This window comes from Lingula anatina, chromosome 3 (genome assembly GCF_051362555.1).
Source record: "Lingula anatina isolate TDL-2025a chromosome 3, LinAna3.0, whole genome shotgun sequence".
Taxonomy (NCBI): Eukaryota; Metazoa; Brachiopoda; class Lingulata; order Lingulida; family Lingulidae; genus Lingula; species Lingula anatina.
Window position 1 is genome coordinate 1,619,822 of NC_141769.1, and position 19,155 is coordinate 1,638,976.

At 35.9% G+C, this 19,155-nt stretch overlaps 1 protein-coding gene across 6 annotated transcripts in view; it reads left to right on the forward strand.

Moving 5' to 3' along the window:
- LOC106156982 (uncharacterized) overlaps positions 1-19,155 on the forward strand; it is a 54,732-nt gene that overhangs the window by 3,684 nt on the left and 31,893 nt on the right. For 5 of the 6 annotated variants that reach the window (XM_087009405.1, XM_087009400.1, XM_087009402.1 and 2 more), the window contains exons 3-15: positions 3,361-3,553; positions 3,931-4,062; positions 4,297-4,440; positions 4,751-4,949; positions 5,143-5,275; positions 5,553-5,687; positions 5,994-6,097; positions 6,602-6,726; positions 7,107-7,256; positions 7,585-7,679; positions 7,929-8,129; positions 8,481-8,648; positions 8,987-9,265. In XM_087009405.1, coding sequence (XP_086865531.1) covers positions 3,361-3,553; positions 3,931-4,062; positions 4,297-4,440; positions 4,751-4,949; positions 5,143-5,275; positions 5,553-5,687; positions 5,994-6,097; positions 6,602-6,726; positions 7,107-7,256; positions 7,585-7,679; positions 7,929-8,129; positions 8,481-8,648; positions 8,987-9,265 — 2,058 coding nt within the window. Of the gene's footprint in view, positions 1-1,512; positions 1,701-3,360; positions 3,554-3,930; positions 4,063-4,296; positions 4,441-4,750; positions 4,950-5,142; positions 5,276-5,552; positions 5,688-5,993; positions 6,098-6,601; positions 6,727-7,106; positions 7,257-7,584; positions 7,680-7,928; positions 8,130-8,480; positions 8,649-8,986; positions 9,266-19,155 lie in introns of those variants that run through there. The other variant, XM_087009404.1, reaches the window with a different exon arrangement.

A 19,155-nucleotide genomic window follows, 5' to 3' on the forward strand; every position in this document is an offset into this window, starting at 1 on the left:
TTCATTTCTGTTATATCAATCCATTGGAGGTAACAAATTATCTGCTGCATGTGGAAATTCAAATTGCAACTGATTGTATAGGTTATTGTTAGCTTTCAGTCAAGAATTACTGCTAGCTTTCAGTCAACTGACCTCCACCCCCAACAGGTGTATTACTGGTCTATTACAGAATACTCCCCTTGGAGAATGAAGCAAGTAATGAAAAAAAAAAAGGGTCGAAATATGTTTATTCCGTAATTCACATCCTAGCACAATGGATTTAGCTGCAGATATTGTGGTAGGTGTGATGAAAACATTCTTTAACATGTTGAATGGGCACCATTGGGAAGACTTGGCTATCAGTAGCGAAAAGTGGAATTCCGCATTTTTTATTGAATTTTGATGGTTCTTAAGATTTGTCAAGGTTCAGTGTTGGGTCCCATGATAAATGTTCAGAGGTTTTTTAAACCTGGGCTCATGTCTGACAAGCTCAGCTTGTTAACATGAATCAAAAGTTTGTAATACCTATCATTTTTTTTCTCAGATATCTTTATTTAACAGCAATATTACTATGTTACACCAGTGATTTCAAAGTTCGTTACTCACTGGTACATGTATGTTGCGCAATTTTCCTGTCAACCCCATGGCTATATCATGCTGACTACATGCATATCCTACTTGATGAGATAAATTAGATACAGTAAAACTACTTACACTACCTTTTTGTAACCTGTCAGGCATAACGTAGCCAAAAGCAGGGGCAGATTGAGGCTGTCTTCTGGGTCTTATGGAAGGCGGTATGATTTTCAAGTTTACATTGACTGGTATCTAATTTTTTCTGTTGGAGGATGGTCAAAAATGGAGGATGGATCAAAGATAATTTGGAAGACTGTCAAAAAATAACTCTGAATCTGCCCCTGGAAAGTATAATTAGTGGTGGCATGTCAAGATAAGCCAATTCTTGACAGATTCTTACTGGGCTCTGTTTCTCGAAAGGTTCACTATGTTGCGCACATGCGCAAGCGTCTCTGTTTTATAACTCGCCCATACTCGTTCCATATAATGCATTGTAGCCTCTATTTGATATAGCGATTCGCAATACGTGATGCTTTCGAGATACGGAGCCCTGGTTCACAGAGACCATGGAAACCCTTGGATTTGCCCTGGTTGTAGTACCTATGTCTTTTATCTAACTTTTCTTCTTTTTTGTAAATGGTGGGGTGGAAAAGTTTTTTTTGTGAATTCCATTTTTGAAAAAGCCTACTCTCTAGGGGATAAGAAAAACATTTTTAATTAAATTGTGCAGTAGCAAAAAGTGATTCCCCTAATTAAAAAATACTGCTCCAAAGTGAATTTGACAATTTAAATTCACAATTAATTATCACTCCAAGGAGAAGCACAATTTCATTGAAATTAATTGATAAAGAGAAAGGGGGCACCTGTAGATAAGACTAGTCCTACATATCCAAGTAGGTGATTACAATTTGACAGAGCAGGTGAGCAGTTCTCTTTTACCTGTAACCAATACCAGCTACTTAGTATTGAAGAACATGTACATGCTAACAATAGCTGTCCCAGTCAGGGCAGAAGATTGGTTACCTCAATGAGATGAGCTGTGACTGAAGTAGCAGTAGTAGAGCAACAGAGGAGAGGCTGTTACAGGAAATATAGTCATGAAACCCAGAAAAGCTGTGGTGTGTAGTAAGAGAGTGGCGATAGTGGTGAGTGATATTGTTGTCATGTGAATTCTCAGAAAAAGGTTCTCATGGTGTTTTTTTTTTTTTTTTCAGTTACTGGGGTGCTGATTGTTATTGTAATTTAGTTGTACTTGTTGACTTCTTTCCACATCGGAGGTAGCTTTATAGTATAAAACAGCAATAATGGTATTAGTCACAATTATAATTATTACACTATATGTGTCTAAGAGAGTCGCTTTTTTCGCTTTTTTTGTGAAATGACCCTTGTACCAGTTCAAGCATAGAAGGTACCAGTACGTGACTGCTGAAGCAGGTAGCTAGTATAATACTTGTAGCATTATGTAGTACTATGTGTATCAAGGCACAAGATTTGTATTTCCATTGGATATAGGACCTAACTTAGGAAGACTCATCCCAAGGGGTAACCTTATTATTAAGGAGTAAGGCCCTTTAAACATCACATGGTGCAGTTTTCAGTACCACTCCAGTTTGACTGGACTGAAAGTGGAATTATGCTTTGGTGGATTTTAGTTCCCTTTCATAAGCCCCAGTGTACCAATTATTATTAATTTGGTTAACTGGCCATGTGAAGTGTAGAGAATCTGTTTTGGTAACTCTCTTATGTAATAGCGAAAAAAAAATGTGGTGCTGAAATGTATCGGTTCTTTGGGATGATCTTCAAAAGCCCCTTGAAAAAAAAAAAAAAGTTTAATGAGTTGAACTCATTCCCAGGCTTTCCATAAGGTGATATATTTGATATTCCAGACATAGGTATCATTTCTGTCTTCACGCACCAACTTCGTGTTTTCAGTATCAATTTCTCACATAGTCATCTCATTGGGTTGGCTCTACCTTTTATAGTTTCAGTATGTAAATTAAAGGCAATGTAGGAATAAGTATTAATAGTAAAACTGCCCTTTTTTAAATATGTCATTTATTTGTTTATTTATAGAAGTTATTAATTATGATTATTATTATTTTCTGATTGAGGATAGGGAGATTTTCTTACTTTATTTCTGAATGGTATTGAATGAACTCCTCACGTGCTTGGTGAGCACCCTTGTTATAGTATATCTCATATTGTATCCAAAGTTATCCTTTGTTGGTGTTATTGCATTAGCTTGCACACCTGTGGGATGCTGTCATCTATCAGATAGTTGTCTCCGCTGAACCTGAAATTGTTCATTCAAAAAATAAAAAAAGAGAAGAAGACTTAGCGGGTTGCATTATAATTTAAAACTAGACAGTTAATAGTGCTAGAAAAAATGTTGCATTTTTTGCACCAGCATTTTGAATAATTTTTGTCAAAACTTTTTTCAGAGTTATGCAAAAAGAAGACATTTTGGTTCAACTTTCCAGCTACATAATCACTGAAATAATTGTTCAGCATGGGGATAAAATTGATATTTCATTGAAGTAAATCTGAATTTTACAAGTGTCACTTTGTAGAATAACATTCTGTCAGCATGTGAGTTTGGTTGGGTGGTATAATTGAGGGATAACATAGATATTTAAAATATGCAACAAAAATAAAGTGAGGGCCAGGGTTATCAGCTTGAGCAGTGAATATGTTAGAGGTCAGTTATCACAGAGAGCTTTTCCTCTTGTAAAACAAACCATTTTTAGGAGATTTTATACCAAGTGCCTGGGAAAATTTAAAACATGATATAACATTTGTCTTTAGGCCCAAATCATCAATGCCCCCACCTACACCCACAGAGAAGATGATAACAACTATATTGGTGATGTCAGCATGGACCACCTGGAGAGAATGGTCTGGTCTCGTAAGCTGGAGTTCATCCTCTCCTGTCTGGGCTATGCCGTGGGACTGGGGAACCTGTGGAGGTTCCCGTATATGTGTTATAGGAATGGAGGAGGTGAGGTGGCTTATTGACTTTTGTTAAAGCTTTTTTTCTGTGTGTGTGTCTGCATGTGTGTGTGCGTGCATGTGTGCATGCTTTTTTTCCAGATTGTAATTCAGGGATGGAAAATAAGTATTATAGGTAGTTTTGTTGAATGTTACTTTTGGAATGTTTGGAATTTTATTTGATTTAAAGTGTTGATTACTCTCTCTCTTTCTTTCTCTCAGATTTAAATTGTAAAATTAGTAATTGTCCATCTCTCTCTCTCTCTCTCTCTCTCTATCTCTCTCTCTCTCTCTCATTATGATAAATATTTGAAAAAGGGGAAAATGTCCATGCAGTCTGTAGAATTTTAATTAAAATATTTCATGAAGAATTGTTTTCTTTTTCAGGTGCTTTTTTCATCCCCTACCTGATCATGTTGTTATTCTGTGGGTTTCCATTGTTCTATCTGGAGATTTCTCTGGGACAGTTTGCCAGCCTGGGCCCTCTTTCAGTGTGGAAGGTTTCACCTTTATTTAAAGGTAAATTGAGATTGAGCAACTCTTAAAGTTATTTGTATGCTTTATGTTTTGAGGTGATGTGAAGTAAAGTTTAGCATATGTTAAAGATGGTTAAAAATGAAATCAGAGACAAGGCTTCGTATACATAATCTGTAGCTTTGTGGAAAATGTCTTAAATTATGTTAACTTTTTTACCAGTTCAGTGTCTGTATATTTGTAAGCTTTACTGTCTAGTTTCATTTATTGTTATCATAGGTGTTGGTTATGGCATAGTCACTGTGTCCTTGATGGTTAGTATCTATTACAACATGATCATAGGATGGAGCATCTTCTACCTGTTTGCCTCCATGCAGGACCCGGTACCTTGGAGCACCTGTGATAACTGGTGGAACACTCCGGGTAGGGTGCTCAGTTTTTTTGTGGTGCAACATTTTCTAATATTTATTAGAAAAAAATTTAATTTTGTTAAATAAAAGATTTAAAATCAAATTACCTTGTCAATATGCAGAATTGTTTGGCTTTGTTGATGCTGTAAAAGCCTTCTCCAGGGAATGCTATGGATGATAGCCAAAATCAAAAATTTTGTGCATTTTCCTGCCAGCTTTATATTTTATGACCAAAGATAAAAGATGAGGAAAAAAGAATTTTTGAAAATTGAAAATAAAAATCTATATGATTCATTAATATGATTTGAACAATTTCTTTCCAGCCTGTACAATGGATGGAAGACAGTATCAGAATGCAAGCAACAATTCCACAATTATATTAAATTCTGTTATGGGTAATATTAGTTTAAATGACAGCGCTGATGTCGGTGACATCATAGTGTCATTGGACCCTTATGAGAATGTGACACAGAATTTGACATATGTAGGAAGGCTGAAGTCATCAAGTGAAGAGTACTTTTAGTGAGTATTCATGCAGAACACAAATTATGAGAGCAAGCTAAAGGCTTACGTCTGTTAATATATAAATATTAAAAAAAATCTTTAACATTTTTCTTTAAAAAACATTAGAGAAAGTCGTCTTAATTTGTCTGGAAATCCAGATATTTGGGTGTTTTATTAATGCTATTAATAATTGTGTATTTGTTGATTTCAGTAACTATGTCCTGGGAATAACTGATGATATCAGTGATTTTGGAGGTATGCAGTGGTACAATGTTGGCTGCCTGTGCCTTGCATGGCTCTTGGTTTTCTTAGCACTGAGGAAGGGGATAAAAACTTCTGGAAAGGTGAGCTCTGTAATTCTTCTTCTTTTTCTTTTTTTTTTTTTTTGATAATTTACCTCAAAGTTTGTCCAAGACAAATGAATCACAAGCACGGTTAAAATTTTACTTTTGCCATGGATCATTTGGCTAACTTTTTATAGATTTTAAATTAGTAAAATTTTGTGTAAATATTATAAATTATGAATAATTAACAAAAAATACTTGACACCAAAATAAATAAAATGCATGGTTTAACAACAATCTATTGCTATATTAACTATATCTCTCTATTTCTATCCAGGTTGTCTACTTTACTGCCATATTTCCCTATGTGGTGCTGGTGATTCTGCTTATTCGTGGAGTGTCTTTGGATGGAGCAGTAGAGGGCATCAAGTTTTTTCTCATTCCAAAGTGGGAACGTCTGAGACAGGCAAAGGTAAGCCAAAATGGAGGTACAGCCCCTTCATAACTACAGAACACCCAGTACTTTGTCTCAACAGTTGGGTCAATTTTCAACCATGGGGGTAAAAAGTGTCCATTTTTTTTTAAAAGAACCAAGTGCCCCCTTTGAAATTTTACAGGCTTTAGAATAACTTCTTCAGAATTTGACAAGTGACAATTAAATTCTCATCAACAAAAGGTATTGATCATAATTAATTATAATCAAAATAAAGTTTTAAATGAATGCTTTGCTTGGAATATAAAAACCATGAAAACAGTTATTGCCTTTTCTTTTCTTAAGGTGTGGAATGATGCTGCCATCCAAGTTTTCTACTCCCTGGGGTCTTGCTTTGGTACCCTGATAACACTGGCAAGCTACAACAAGTTCCACAACAACTGCTACAAGTGAGTATATGCATGACTGACTTCAAGGAAAATGTACTGTAATTTAATCAGGCCTTATAGTCAGTTTAAATTAACTATGAGAACTGGCTAATCTTGACTGACTAATTTCGACTGAAATTGCATACATGAATTTTGTAACTGTGTTAGTTGTGATTGTATTATTTCAGAGATGCAGTCATAGTGTGTATGGGGAATACCCTGACCAGTGTGTTAGTTGTGATTGTATTATTTCAGAGATGCAGTCATAGTGTGTATGGGGAATACCCTGACCAGTGTGTTAGTTGTGATTGTATTATTTCAGAGATGCAGTCATAGTGTGTGTGGGGAATACCCTGACCAGTGTGTTAGTTGTGATTGTATTATTTCAGAGATGCAGTCATAGTGTGTGTGGGGAATACCCTGACCAGTGTGTTTGTTTGTGATTGTATTATTTCAGAGATGCAGTCATAGTGTGTATGGGGAATACCCTGACCAGTGTGTTTGTTTGTGATTGTATTATTTCAGAGATGCAGTCATAGTGTGTGTGGGGAATACCCTGACCAGTGTGTTGGGAGGGGTTGTGATCTTCTCTATATTGGGCTACATGGCACATGTGTCAGGGACCACAGTGGACAAAGTGGCACAGGAAGGTGAGTTAGAATATGTGAAACCCAATCACATGGTGTTAATGAACAGACACAATACAAGCTCAGTGGCAAGGAAAAGTTTTCCAAAAAATTAATCAGTAATATTCAAGTTACATTTTTCTTATTGACATTAATCATTTATCACTGCATGATATGTAAACAGCCCTATATCCCCTTATAATAAAGCATGTACACATGAAGATGAATATGCATCATGTAACATGGATCAAGTACATGAATAGTTCATACTAGTGCATCATTTGAATTGCATCAATTCAATAATGTAACAATAATTATTTCCTCCTGCATGTTAGCTATTTGAATGCATTTAAAATCTAATCCTTGCCAGTGCATGTACATCTCCTGTATACTCCCCATTGTAGGGTCCGGCCTGGCTTTTGTAGTGTACCCAGAGGTAGTAGCCAAGTTCCCTGTCTCTCCACTCTGGGCAATACTGTTCTTTATCATGCTGCTCACACTGGGGCTGGACTCCCAGTTTGGGATGATTGAGACCCTTGTTACTGCTATTCTAGGTAAGTTCCCTCTCCCCTTTGCATTAGTGTAATTCTCAGTCTGTTAATATGTTTAAAACAGAAGTTGCATGACATTTTCTTTTGCCGTGTAGTTATGATATGCAGGCATGATTTATCTCCAATATTTAAAATGTAGTAATTGACATGATTCTGGATATATTTAAGGGATAAAATTTTCACAAATTTAAAATATACATAGCATGAAGTTTTCTGATGCTTTGCTAATCGTGTATGTATATTCCATTTATCTTTAAGAGGTAATATATGTAGTAACTGGCAAGGTTTTGGACATATAGCAGATAAGAATGTATTTTTCTTTGTGTTCCAGAGGAATATCCAAAACAATGCCACAAAAGAAAGACATGGGTTATACTTGGAGTGTGTATTGTGATGTTTATTTTGGGATTACCATTATGTACCAAGGTAGAGTACCTTGGTCTAGATAAGTTATAAAATGGATGTATTCTTCTAGAAAATATGGATAGAAGATGACAAAATACAATACAATAAAATAAATACAATTTAAGGGTTTTACTTATTGTATTGTATTGCATTGCTTTATATTATATTATATTATATTATATTATATTATATTATATTATATTATATTATATTATATTATATTATATTATATTATATTATATTATATTATATTATATTATATTATATTAGGGAGGGATGTATTGGCTTCACCTGATGGATCTGAATGCAGCAGGCTGGTCAGTCCTCATTCTGGGCCTGTTTGAGTGTCTGGTCATAGGCTGGGTGTATGGCTACAATAGGTTTGCTGATAACATACAGATGATGATAGGGAAGAAACCGTCCCTGTACTGGAGGGCACTCTGGCAGTTTGTGACTCCAGTGATTATTTTGGTAAATTGGTTGTTTTTCTAATCTTTATTTATTTATTCTTCTTGTCATTGGCAATGTTCAAAGTTTTGCAGAACTTCCTTATTTGAGAGGGGAAAGTTATTTGACTACCAAAGCCCAATAAACCTGTGCCTTTTTTAAAACATTGTTACTTGTAATAGTGTGAGAATTTTGACAAAAGTTCCAATCTAAAATAGCCGCTGCAGGGAAAAAACACTGAAAATGTCTATATTTTTGTGCATTTTTTCCTTTGCAATTGAAAATAACCATAACTTATAGCCACTGTTAATTCTGCCTTGACTAGTTTATTCTGATAGTTTGTCCTGTCTAGTTTATTTTGTTTATATTGTCCAGTTTATTCTGGTGTTCTCCTGGGTGGACTACAGTCCAGCTTACTATGACCAGTATGAGTACCCATTCTGGGCCAATCTCCTGGGTGGGGCCATGACCTGTCTGCCTCTGGTACCTTTACCTATCTGGATGCTTTATGCCATCTCCAAAACTGATGGACCAATAAAGAGAGTAAGTAGACATTTAGGATGTGTCTTTTGTTTGTCAAAGTGAGGGAGTCTTGTGTTTTGTCAAGTGAGAACCTGCAAATAATTTTTAAGGTACAAAATGTGTTTATTTATGTAAAATAGATGAGATAATTGGCAAGAAGAAGTTTGCAGTTTGTTATGTTTAAAACAGGAGTATTTTTTCTGATGGCAACTACTGTAGACATAATGAACTGTTTATAAATATTTTGTCAAGCTATTAAACTAATTCTACTGGATGACACAAAAAAAGATCACTCAGATTTTTTGAAGCTTTCATAAGTTATGTACTTTACCATTGTCGACGTTGATTCATTGTTTCAGCGTATCCAGCTGCTAACTCAGCCTGCTGCTGACTGGGGCCCAGGACCCAGTATAGATGAAGACATAGTGGCCTTTCTGTCCCCCAACACCCCCTATTACCTCCAGCAGTCCACCTCCACCCTGACCTTCCAGAGACACCTGTCTGGGGGGATAGACAACAAGGGCTTTGAGCCTTCACTGGATTTTGATCTGGACTCAGAAATTACATCTACTAGCACCGTGAAGTTGGATAAGACCCTCTCCGCTTTGGATGTGAAGTCGCTTGCTAGTCAAGTCCGGGTAAGTTCACTTTGTTACCTGCCTGTTTGCCACTGTTTTCCATGTAAGCACAATGTTTAATGAGGGATGTAACGTGCTCCCAATAGTTATTTTGTAGGTTATTGTCTGTTGGATTAATTATTACCTATAGTGCCCTGTAATGATTATAGGGAATATTCTAAGGCCGCAAATCTTGCAGGAGAATTTAAATCCTTGCAGAATTTTGATTGGATGTGTAGTTTGTCAGTAAAATTGTTGCACGAAGGAGTCTTGAGATTTTACTATCAAGTTAACAGTTTAAACAGGAAGACAGATACTCATCCTTCCAGATAAGAAATGAATTGTGCTAGGTGTAACATAGCCACTAAGAAGAAATCACTAGAATGTGTTGGGATGAGACTTGTGTGCCCTCTGTGTATTTTCATTAACCTGCTTCTTATATATCCATTACTGCAGACAAGTGTCTATATCACTACCATCTGCTGATGTCTGATATATTCTTATTACTATCTAGATTTTTATATGAGTTTCTAGCAAACCTGGTCATTATTCACTTTATTTGATTACTAGTAACGAATTTGTTTGTTTATTATTTTATTTTGAAAGAAAACAAGCTTATTTTTGTGGTTTTATTTTAAAGACTTTATTTGGAAAAGTAAGAAATGTTGGATAGTCAATTGATACTACAGGTAGCCAATAAACTAACTGATGTTTCTAGAGATATATCTCATGTCAGTATAGATTGAAATAAATGCCAGCTTGCTGTTCCAACAGGTAACAAAAACACATGGTGCCGTCTGCTTGAAAACTGCCGGCACAAAGCAAATAATTAATGTTTAGATTTAAAATGCATTATTTAGATAATGTCTACAGTTGTCAGTGCAGTGTGGTAGTATTTTCATAGCCTTGTGGCAAAGTATGTCTATGATATAATCCTCAGCTGTAGTCATTCTGACAGTCAGTGCACAGTTTTTACGACAGTGACAGAGTACAGCCAATTTTTCAGGTAGGTGGGTATTTAATATCTATAAAAAATATTAAATACAGGTAGGGAAACTATGCATAACTCTTCAAGCTGGTTTTTACATGGTTTTTAATATATTGGTTTGCATATATTAAATAGATATACATCACCAGCATGAATTGAGGAATATAAGAGTCCTGATTTTCCCAGGTTTATGATTAGATGAAGTATTATTTTGCAGAACTTGCTAGATAATTACATAGGCTTGGATATGAAACTATCAAGGAAATGAGGGCTTCATCTCTTTCATTTATTATTTATGTAAGTGAAAAATTTCCATTTTATCATTTTTAACACGCTATCACCTGGTCATGTGTCTACAGGTGTATTTATGCTTGATTTGAAATGATCAAGGTCTTGAATGAGGTGGAAAAGTTATTGCTTGCAAACAAATGATTGAAAGATTCGCGTAACAGTGGACTTTAATGAATAGCCCTGGTATGCAGCTTAACAAATGGCATACATAAGCAGAAATTCAAACGTGCACTTTATGGTACGTGCCTTACCGTTCCTTAATATTGAAGAAGAGAGAAGAAGGGAGCGAACAGAACTTTGCTCTTGATTGAACAGCACTTTGCTCTTAAGTCCTTGGTTGATATTTATACTGCACCGTGTGGTTGTGCCTGTTTGTTTGCTACAGGAAAGGCCCTGTGAAGTGTCACAATGGAGGGTCGGGGGGAGGTGGCTCACAGCCCCAGGACTCAGAGATTCATACACTCAATACTGGAGACTGTACTCTGTGTAAGTACTGGTGGATTGTGTGGATGTGTTGTGGTGGCATGGTGTGTATTGGATGCACTTTTGCAAGAGAAATTTGGAAGTGTTATATTTGGATAAGAACTATCCATTCAGTCTCTCTCTCTCTCTCTCTCTCTCTCTCTCTATCTCTCTCTCTGCATTAGTCTAGTTGGATTGCATTCCCTGAATTAACGAAAAATCCAATCTCACATACTACACACATCTAGGACTTGGACATGATTTGATTTTCTCTTTGATGTATATTTTCAGACATTTATGTATTTCGTGAAGAATGGGAACTTGTCTCTTGGGTTTATAATACGTCATACCAAGGTTATCTCTCTTTCCAGCTTATATTTTAGGTGTGCACTGTGGCCAATTTGATGAAAGGGTATCCTAAAACCACCTGCCTCTTCAACATTTTCTTACATTTTTTTTCTGTAGTTGGTCTCTAAAACACACAAAGAAAAAAAAACTGATGTTCTTCAGATAGATTTAAAAAATAATGCATAGAATGTCATTTTGCCAAAAGCACTGGTTTATTCCTAATAGAATATTTAATATGATTTATGATTATCTTCGTTCCCATTCTAGTTCAGAAAGACATTTACCAGATAAAAGGAAAAGCTAAAAATAAATACATTATTACATTTTATGATATTGAGAGAGGAGATGGATTAAAGCATGGAGGTGATAATGAGATTGGACATTGATTAAAGTGGTGTTGTAGAAAAGACCAGTTGTAGGTATTTGTGGATCGTTTTAGCAAGGAATCGCTGTGATCAATCAGCATTAAGTGGACTGCAAGTTAATAGGAACTGGGTGTGCCAAAAGTATGTGTATTTTGTCAGATTTAGCTAGAGTAAAAAAAAAAAAAAAACATCTGATTGTAGTAAAATGCACTCACCTCTATACTTCTGATACTTAATATAAATGATAAGAAGTCCTTGAAAAATCAGCAATGCTATGAAATGGAAGAAATTGCAAGCAGATAGTAATAATTGAACAGATGGAGACGTCAATAAATGATATTTGATTTATCTGAGTGCTTTGAAGTATAGATACTAGGTCCTTTGAGTGTATTTCTCCTTTTATTAAAAACCACAGAAATCACAAGAAATTATCTTCCTAGTAATAGATAAAAAGCATTATGGATATGGGGTTAGGGGGTGCATTGAGTACTTTGTTATCTTGAGAAAACTCAAAAGAGAAATATGTAGGACTATAGCCAGCAAGGGGTGATCTGGTATTTGCTTTACCTTTGTTGGCCAAACTTTAAGAGAATTGTCATAAAACCTAGATTAAGTTTTGATTCAGAGCAGACCTTTTTCTGACCAAGAGGACAGGCCTTTCTAACCCTCCAATACCTCCCCACCTCTACCCCCTGCCTACAGGCTTGGTACATTATTTTAAAAATCGTTTAAATTTTACTGTCACATTTATCTGGGAATGTCACTTGTATCACATGTGTATACTTGAAGTACGTCAAGGACTGTTAGGAAGAAAAACAGATCGATCATTTCTTACAGATTGGTTCATATCTGATCAGTTTCCAAGAACCAGATCATAAACATGCCTTAAGCAAAGGTCAAGCAATATGATGCTCAAAATAGACAATTTGTTACTGATTGTGTAAAAAGTCTCATAATGAAAGTTAATGAAAATAAACAATTTGTTGCTTGTTATGTAAAAAGTCTCATAATGAAAGGTACTGAAAATAGACAATTTGTTACTTATTATGTAAATAGTCTCATAATGAAGATGTTGAAAATAGACAATTAGTTACTTTGATATAAAAAAGGCTCATAATGAAAAATACTGAAAATAGACAATTTGTTACTTATTATGTAAAAATTCTCACAATGAAGATTTTGAAAATGGACAATCAGTTACTTTGATATAAAAGGTGGCATAATGAAAACAACTGGTAAATCAAGAGGGTATCCAGTAGAAAGTGTTGTGAGCAGTATTGATCAGTTCACGTTGACTCATACACTGCTGTGAATTGGAACTATTTCTGTGAAACAGCCAGAGTTCATTTAACTGTCTAGTGTTTTAGCCGGACTAAGGTATTGTTCTTACTCACTGTTAGAGAAAGTTGAGGGAGACGGACGCTCCCTGTCTTATGCTGCAGAACTGTCACAGCACATGTTGTAACCATTATAATGAGGATACATTTTGATGAGTTTATTCGCTTAGCCTGGGTAAGTAAAGCCTTACGTCACATTATGTCAGTATGTGAGATATAAGAATATATGAAGTACAGTACACATGTATGAGCAGTGTGGCAATGTCCAGGTATGACCGGCCTTCAAAGACTGAATTCATGATGGGGGAGGGGTAAAGTAGGCACTTACAGACTTTTTTTAATGTGTTAATATATATCAAATTTTAAAATAGTAGGAGGGTGTGTGGTAATTCATATTTTCCTTTACAGTAAGGACTTGCGATGCAAATGCAGTCCAGACATATTCAGTTTTTATGTTAATTTCTGTCTCTGAAAACGGACTGCATTGAGGCAAATTACTGAACAAATATCTGAGTATAAGCTTCATGATAAAAAAACTTTATTTGCATTTTTCTTCCAGAGACATTTTTGTATTGACAAGCATATGTTGTCGTTTTATCATGACTCACCATACACTATGTTTGAGATTATTCAGTGTATTAGTGCTGTGGTCTGTTGAAGGAAACCACTTGACTGACTGTAAATCAATTTTCTTTTTTTTAATTTTTACTTCAGAGTCCCATTTTCCCCCCTTTTTCTTCAACCAGGGAGGTATTAAGCCCTTTTTCATTCAGTTTTAATCCCTCCAATATGTTTGCATGGTATTTAATAACCTTTGGTCTAAAAATATTTTCTAGTTTTTTTATTGTTTGAACTTCAGTATTTAAATAGTATTCAGGGAACTTTTGTTTGCATAACATTTCTTTTACTGTCATTTTCTTTTTCAGTGATATGCCATTGTTAATTTCTGTCAAAACATCAATTTGTGAGATGTCATCATACTCCTATTTTATTTATAAATCATTTATTTTTTATTTTGGCATAATCATAACACACAAAGAGTCATTTAGTTCTTTCACAGCTCTGATATTCTGAGACCAAAATTAATACTGTTGTCAGTAAATATTAGATGCACATTGGTTAAAGAGTTATAAGTACTAGACACATATAAAGAAAGGCTAAATAGTTTGTGTCATTAATTTAATAGTTGACCAGAGTTGCCAACTATGCAAATTCTACGTATTAGTTACGATAGACCCCTGTTGTTCACAGGTGTTATTCTGTTGTTGAGGGAATGTTGGACAATATATGTGTGTAACTAGACACATTTGAGTAAACTGTCATGTTGGCCACTATGGTTAATTACTAGCCTCGTAGAATATTTGTAACGAGTCCCTCCTTTGATGTTTGTTACATCCATCATGATTCTGCCCCTGGTCTACAGTTACTGCAGCTGTAATTATCTGATGTGAGCTTGGATGGATGGATGGCTAATTGACATGAAGTGGCTCATGTAGTTACATCCTTGCTGTTAGACTTAGCTTACAGCTATGCATAATTACGTAGGTTTTTTAATTGGGAAAAGACATAATTAACTGGTAAGGTAATGTTAAAACAGTGTTGAAATGTTGAAGACCTAGGGGATGATGGCAAAGAAGAAGGTTAGTGTGATACATTTTGTAGACTGACATGGCATTTTCAACTGTGTGAATTTTTTTATAAGGAACCAGTTTGAAAGACTGCATTTCTTAGGCTCTGATGTTCCCTACCAGTGTCCTCAGTTTGCATATGTGGGTGCTTGTGTGTGTCAGTGGTGTATGGTAGGGTTGCATACCAGTACTCTGTAGGTATTCTGTACCGGTACAGTACCGTAAAAATGGATTAGTCCAAAATACCGGATCATGAAGTACCGGTACTGTGCCGATATAAATTTACACCGAGTATGTGCTTATTTTGTGAGCATGCCCCAGACCCCCTCTCCCCCTCCCCCAGGAAGCATGCGGCTGCGCCGCTTGGGATCAGGCCTTCGGTCCTCCATGGGACCACTGAACACTGGTTCAGGTACAGATACACATCCGGACCTGTACCTAAACCTCTGTACTGGTACCTGTATCTGTACCTGATGTTATGTTTAGGTACACAGCCCTAGTGTATGGGTGTACGTGCAAGTGCATGAACTCTGTTTGTGGTTGATATACCTCTGTCATCCAGACTAAATATTGCTGGTACAGATGCCCAACCAATGTTTGGTCACTTTGCTCAATCTAAGGACAGCACTTGAAATTAAAATGTCTCAGAGAGCTAATAAGATAAAGACCAAGCATTTCATTAATGTCCAGTGTTAATGGTTTATAAGGGTAAGTTACTCCTGGTTTACTTAGGGCTGTACTGGTAGTGTTATCTAGTGGTCCTCACAGTGCTTTATCCATGCCTGGCATTTGATGCACCACATGGCATTATACTTATATCTTATTGGTGTTTTCCATAGTTGAACCCTGGAGAATTTACTGGTCAGTTTTTTTTTTTTTTTTGCAATCTGAAGGTGAACTCTGGAAAATATGCTCAGGCAGTCAAAAAGCAGGAAATCTGATAAGAATGAGGAAATGAAATATTGAATGTTTTGAGGAGCGGACCCCAGTATTTCCTCATCAGATATTCAGCTAGGTACCAGGACCAGTTGTGTAATGAACTGAAAAAGTTATTTATTAGTAATACCATAAGCAGACACCGTGAAAATTCAACTGGTGGCAGCTTGCCAGGAAGAATGAAATGAGTGGTGGCTTCCTGATACAAAAGTGTATCAACTGTAGTTAACATAGTCGAGGTCTTGGAACAGTGTCAGGACTGCAGAGCTGCCAATGTGGAAGTGTTCAGTCAAGCTGAATGGTAGATATCTACTGCCATATATGGTTCTTTTGCTGAGTTAATTTATTTCTTAATGAATTATGAAGGGGAAAAATTTGTCTACCAGGTGTTTGTTGAGTTATGGTTTTAGGTGTCTCATTGAGATAGTATTTTTAATATGCTGATATTTGTTATGAAGCAGAAATGTCATGCTGCTTTCTTCTTTGAAGTAGAAATAGACAACATATAGGAAGCAGTAGCTGTCAATCATCAATTCATTATAGATTATCATATGTTAGTGATTTGCTTGATTTATTTATGTCATGTAAAACTAGGTTTCATTAGTTCTTTTACACATATAGTCTTGGTTAAAATATAAAATTCATTCTGAATGTGGATTGTGATATACACATATATTAAAGTGCATAAAAATATGATTTTAACCTTTGCTTTAGAGATACTATTATTGTATATTTAAATGAAAAACTATTTTTAAAGGGCTGAGTGTAGTTGGGTGGTGGATGTATTGTAACTGCAAGTTTTAGAAAATGTTGGGCAACACTACCCTGAGTGTCAGAGAAACGTAAAAGCTAGCTTGCTAAATATACCTCGTGGTGGAGTCGCTTTTACGATTGTTGGTATTGTTGATATGGGTTATATATGAAATCAAGATCGAGCTGACAATACCGGAATCTAGAACCTAGGGTAGGTAACACAAGCTAAGACATCATTTCCAGAGTGATCAAATGTTCAGTGTAATTTGGGAAGTGGAAGGCCATTAGTGAAAGTGTTGACTTAACAGGTGCAGAAAAAACAATTAAGCGTAGAAGTAGTGGTAATGCCACATGCAGCAGCGATCAGTATACTCAGTGTTACAGATCATTAACTTGTATATGGTCCATGCTGCTTGACCGTTTGTTGGTCATTTCATAAAAAAAATGAGCATTTGAATCATCTCAGTGACGCAAATATTTTGTGTAATATTTGCATAATTTTGACTTGCTGCATTATTTTAGCTGTTTTATAATTTAGTACCTTCCAGTATGAAAAGGAATTTAGAAAAAAATAATAATAAAACAGTTATGCAAATATTGTACAATATGTACATATCACTGATGTGACTTAAATGTTCACTTTAGTGTGTGTGTGTGTGTGTGTGTGTACATCATGTTTGTGGGCATATGTGTGTGTTTTTTTCATATTTTCATATGAAAAGTGCCATACATTATCTCTAGTACCATACAAAGCAATGAAACCTACCAGTGTAAAGATCTCACACTTCAGCTGACCCCTCTGCAGGGTGTCCTCGCTGTCTGCAGGAAGAATCAGAACAGCAGGACTGTCTTATCTGTAGTTTTAGGCTAGGGATGAACCAGTGAACTACTGGAGAACAGTGGGAGACATGTCCCGGAATGTCAGGCACCTTCAGTGTGAAGGAGAGGTCCTTGTTTTACATAAAAAAAGAAAATATCTGAAATCTTGACAACCTAAACTCAGCTAGTTGGGTTAAGAAAATCCGCTTGATTTCATAGAAATGTCTTTAACACTGTAATATACTGTGAGAAGTTCTCTAAACTCAAGCAGTGAAAATTTGTAATGGTCAATTTTCTAATGCTTGTTTGTTATGAGAATCCCAAGCTGATGAACCTTTTCAGTTTTACTCTGTACTATATAACATTACTGGTGTTTTTAATGCTGACTATATAGTGTAAAAGATACAGACTATTTCTTTTTCTAGACGAAACTTGATATGTATGTCATATATCTAACTATTGTTTTGTCTATTGAATAATTTATGTGCCATTTGCTATTTAGAAAGTATTGAGGCAGCCTGGGTGAAGGGTACTTTTAAGAACCAGGGTAACAAGTGCATAGTAAGACTCAGAGGAAGTCATCACTATTGGAAACTGAGGAGTTTTTCAAATATAAAATTGTGATTAATTTTACCCTATTGCATGTCATTATTTTTTGCATTTTTGTCTTTAACCATTGTGTTAGCTGTGAATGAAGCATCCATTGTGTTGTTGTTCTTTGTCTCATCCCAACACAATGGCACGTGGTCCCTGATATACATATTACAAGAGCCAGATAGAGTGTCATGATTAAAATGCAGTTACGTGCTATTTATTTACCTAAAATGCTTGAAATGTTTTCAGGCATTTATAATGGACCTTTGTTGCGAAAGTGTTTGCAAATAAGTCTATTTTGTTGTTAACTACACTGTTAGTGCAAGCTGTGGAATTTGGCTTGCTTGAGCGGTTGGTTTGAATGCCTTCAGTCAGGGTGTTGCTTAGTTTTGACATGGTGTGCACTTTAATGGTTAAAGACCTTTGTGACGTGGATGTATGGTACCTGTTACATCTTGGTTCTGGCACTAATACCAGTGTGGACATAGAGAACTGGTTGATACATAGGTTTGGGATAGGTGTGGTTGTGTCACATATTAAACAATCGAATGGACTCTGTGGTGATTGAGATGTATACAGTAGATTGTTGCCACAGAGAAGATATGGAAGTGAATGCTTGCCACGGTGATCTGTGGGTGTAGATGTACCTGTTTGCCACATAGTGATAGAGATGTAAATTTGTGATATAAGCAGTTGCCACAAAGTGATATAGATGCACATTTGCCACAAAGTGATAAAGACAGTTGCCACAAAGTGATATAGATGCACATTTGCCACAAAGTGATAAAGACAGTTGCCACAAAGTGATATAGATGCACATTTGCCACAAAGTGATAAAGACAGTTGCCACAAAGTGATATAGATGCACATTTGCCACAAAGTGATAAAGACAGTTGTCACAAAGTGATATAGATGCACATTTGCCACAAAGTGATAAAGACAGTTCCCATAAAGTGATATAGATGCACATTTGCCACAAAGTTATAAAGACAGTTGCCACAATGTGTATACATGTGCTGCAGGGTGACGTAGATAGAGATGTACATATTTGCTGTAAGGAGATAGATCACGCAGACAAGATGAACTGAAGTAATTTGTGGCTTTTTGCTTGTAGTGACATACTATTGGCACTTATGTATACAGTAACTCAGTTAAGAAAACAAGCAGTGCTATAAATAAAGTGACTGTAATCAACAGACAGAGAAAAGGAGGGAACCCCAGGTGTAATTGGATGTATATCATATAGTTTTTAAGTGGGCAGTGATGTAACAACACATTAAGAAAACTGTCATCTGGCTGCAAGAGCTGGTTTGATGTTAAGTTTTCGTTTTACACCTTCATTAGGACTACCTGGAAACATGTTAGACATAACAAGATTCTGCTGGAGTAA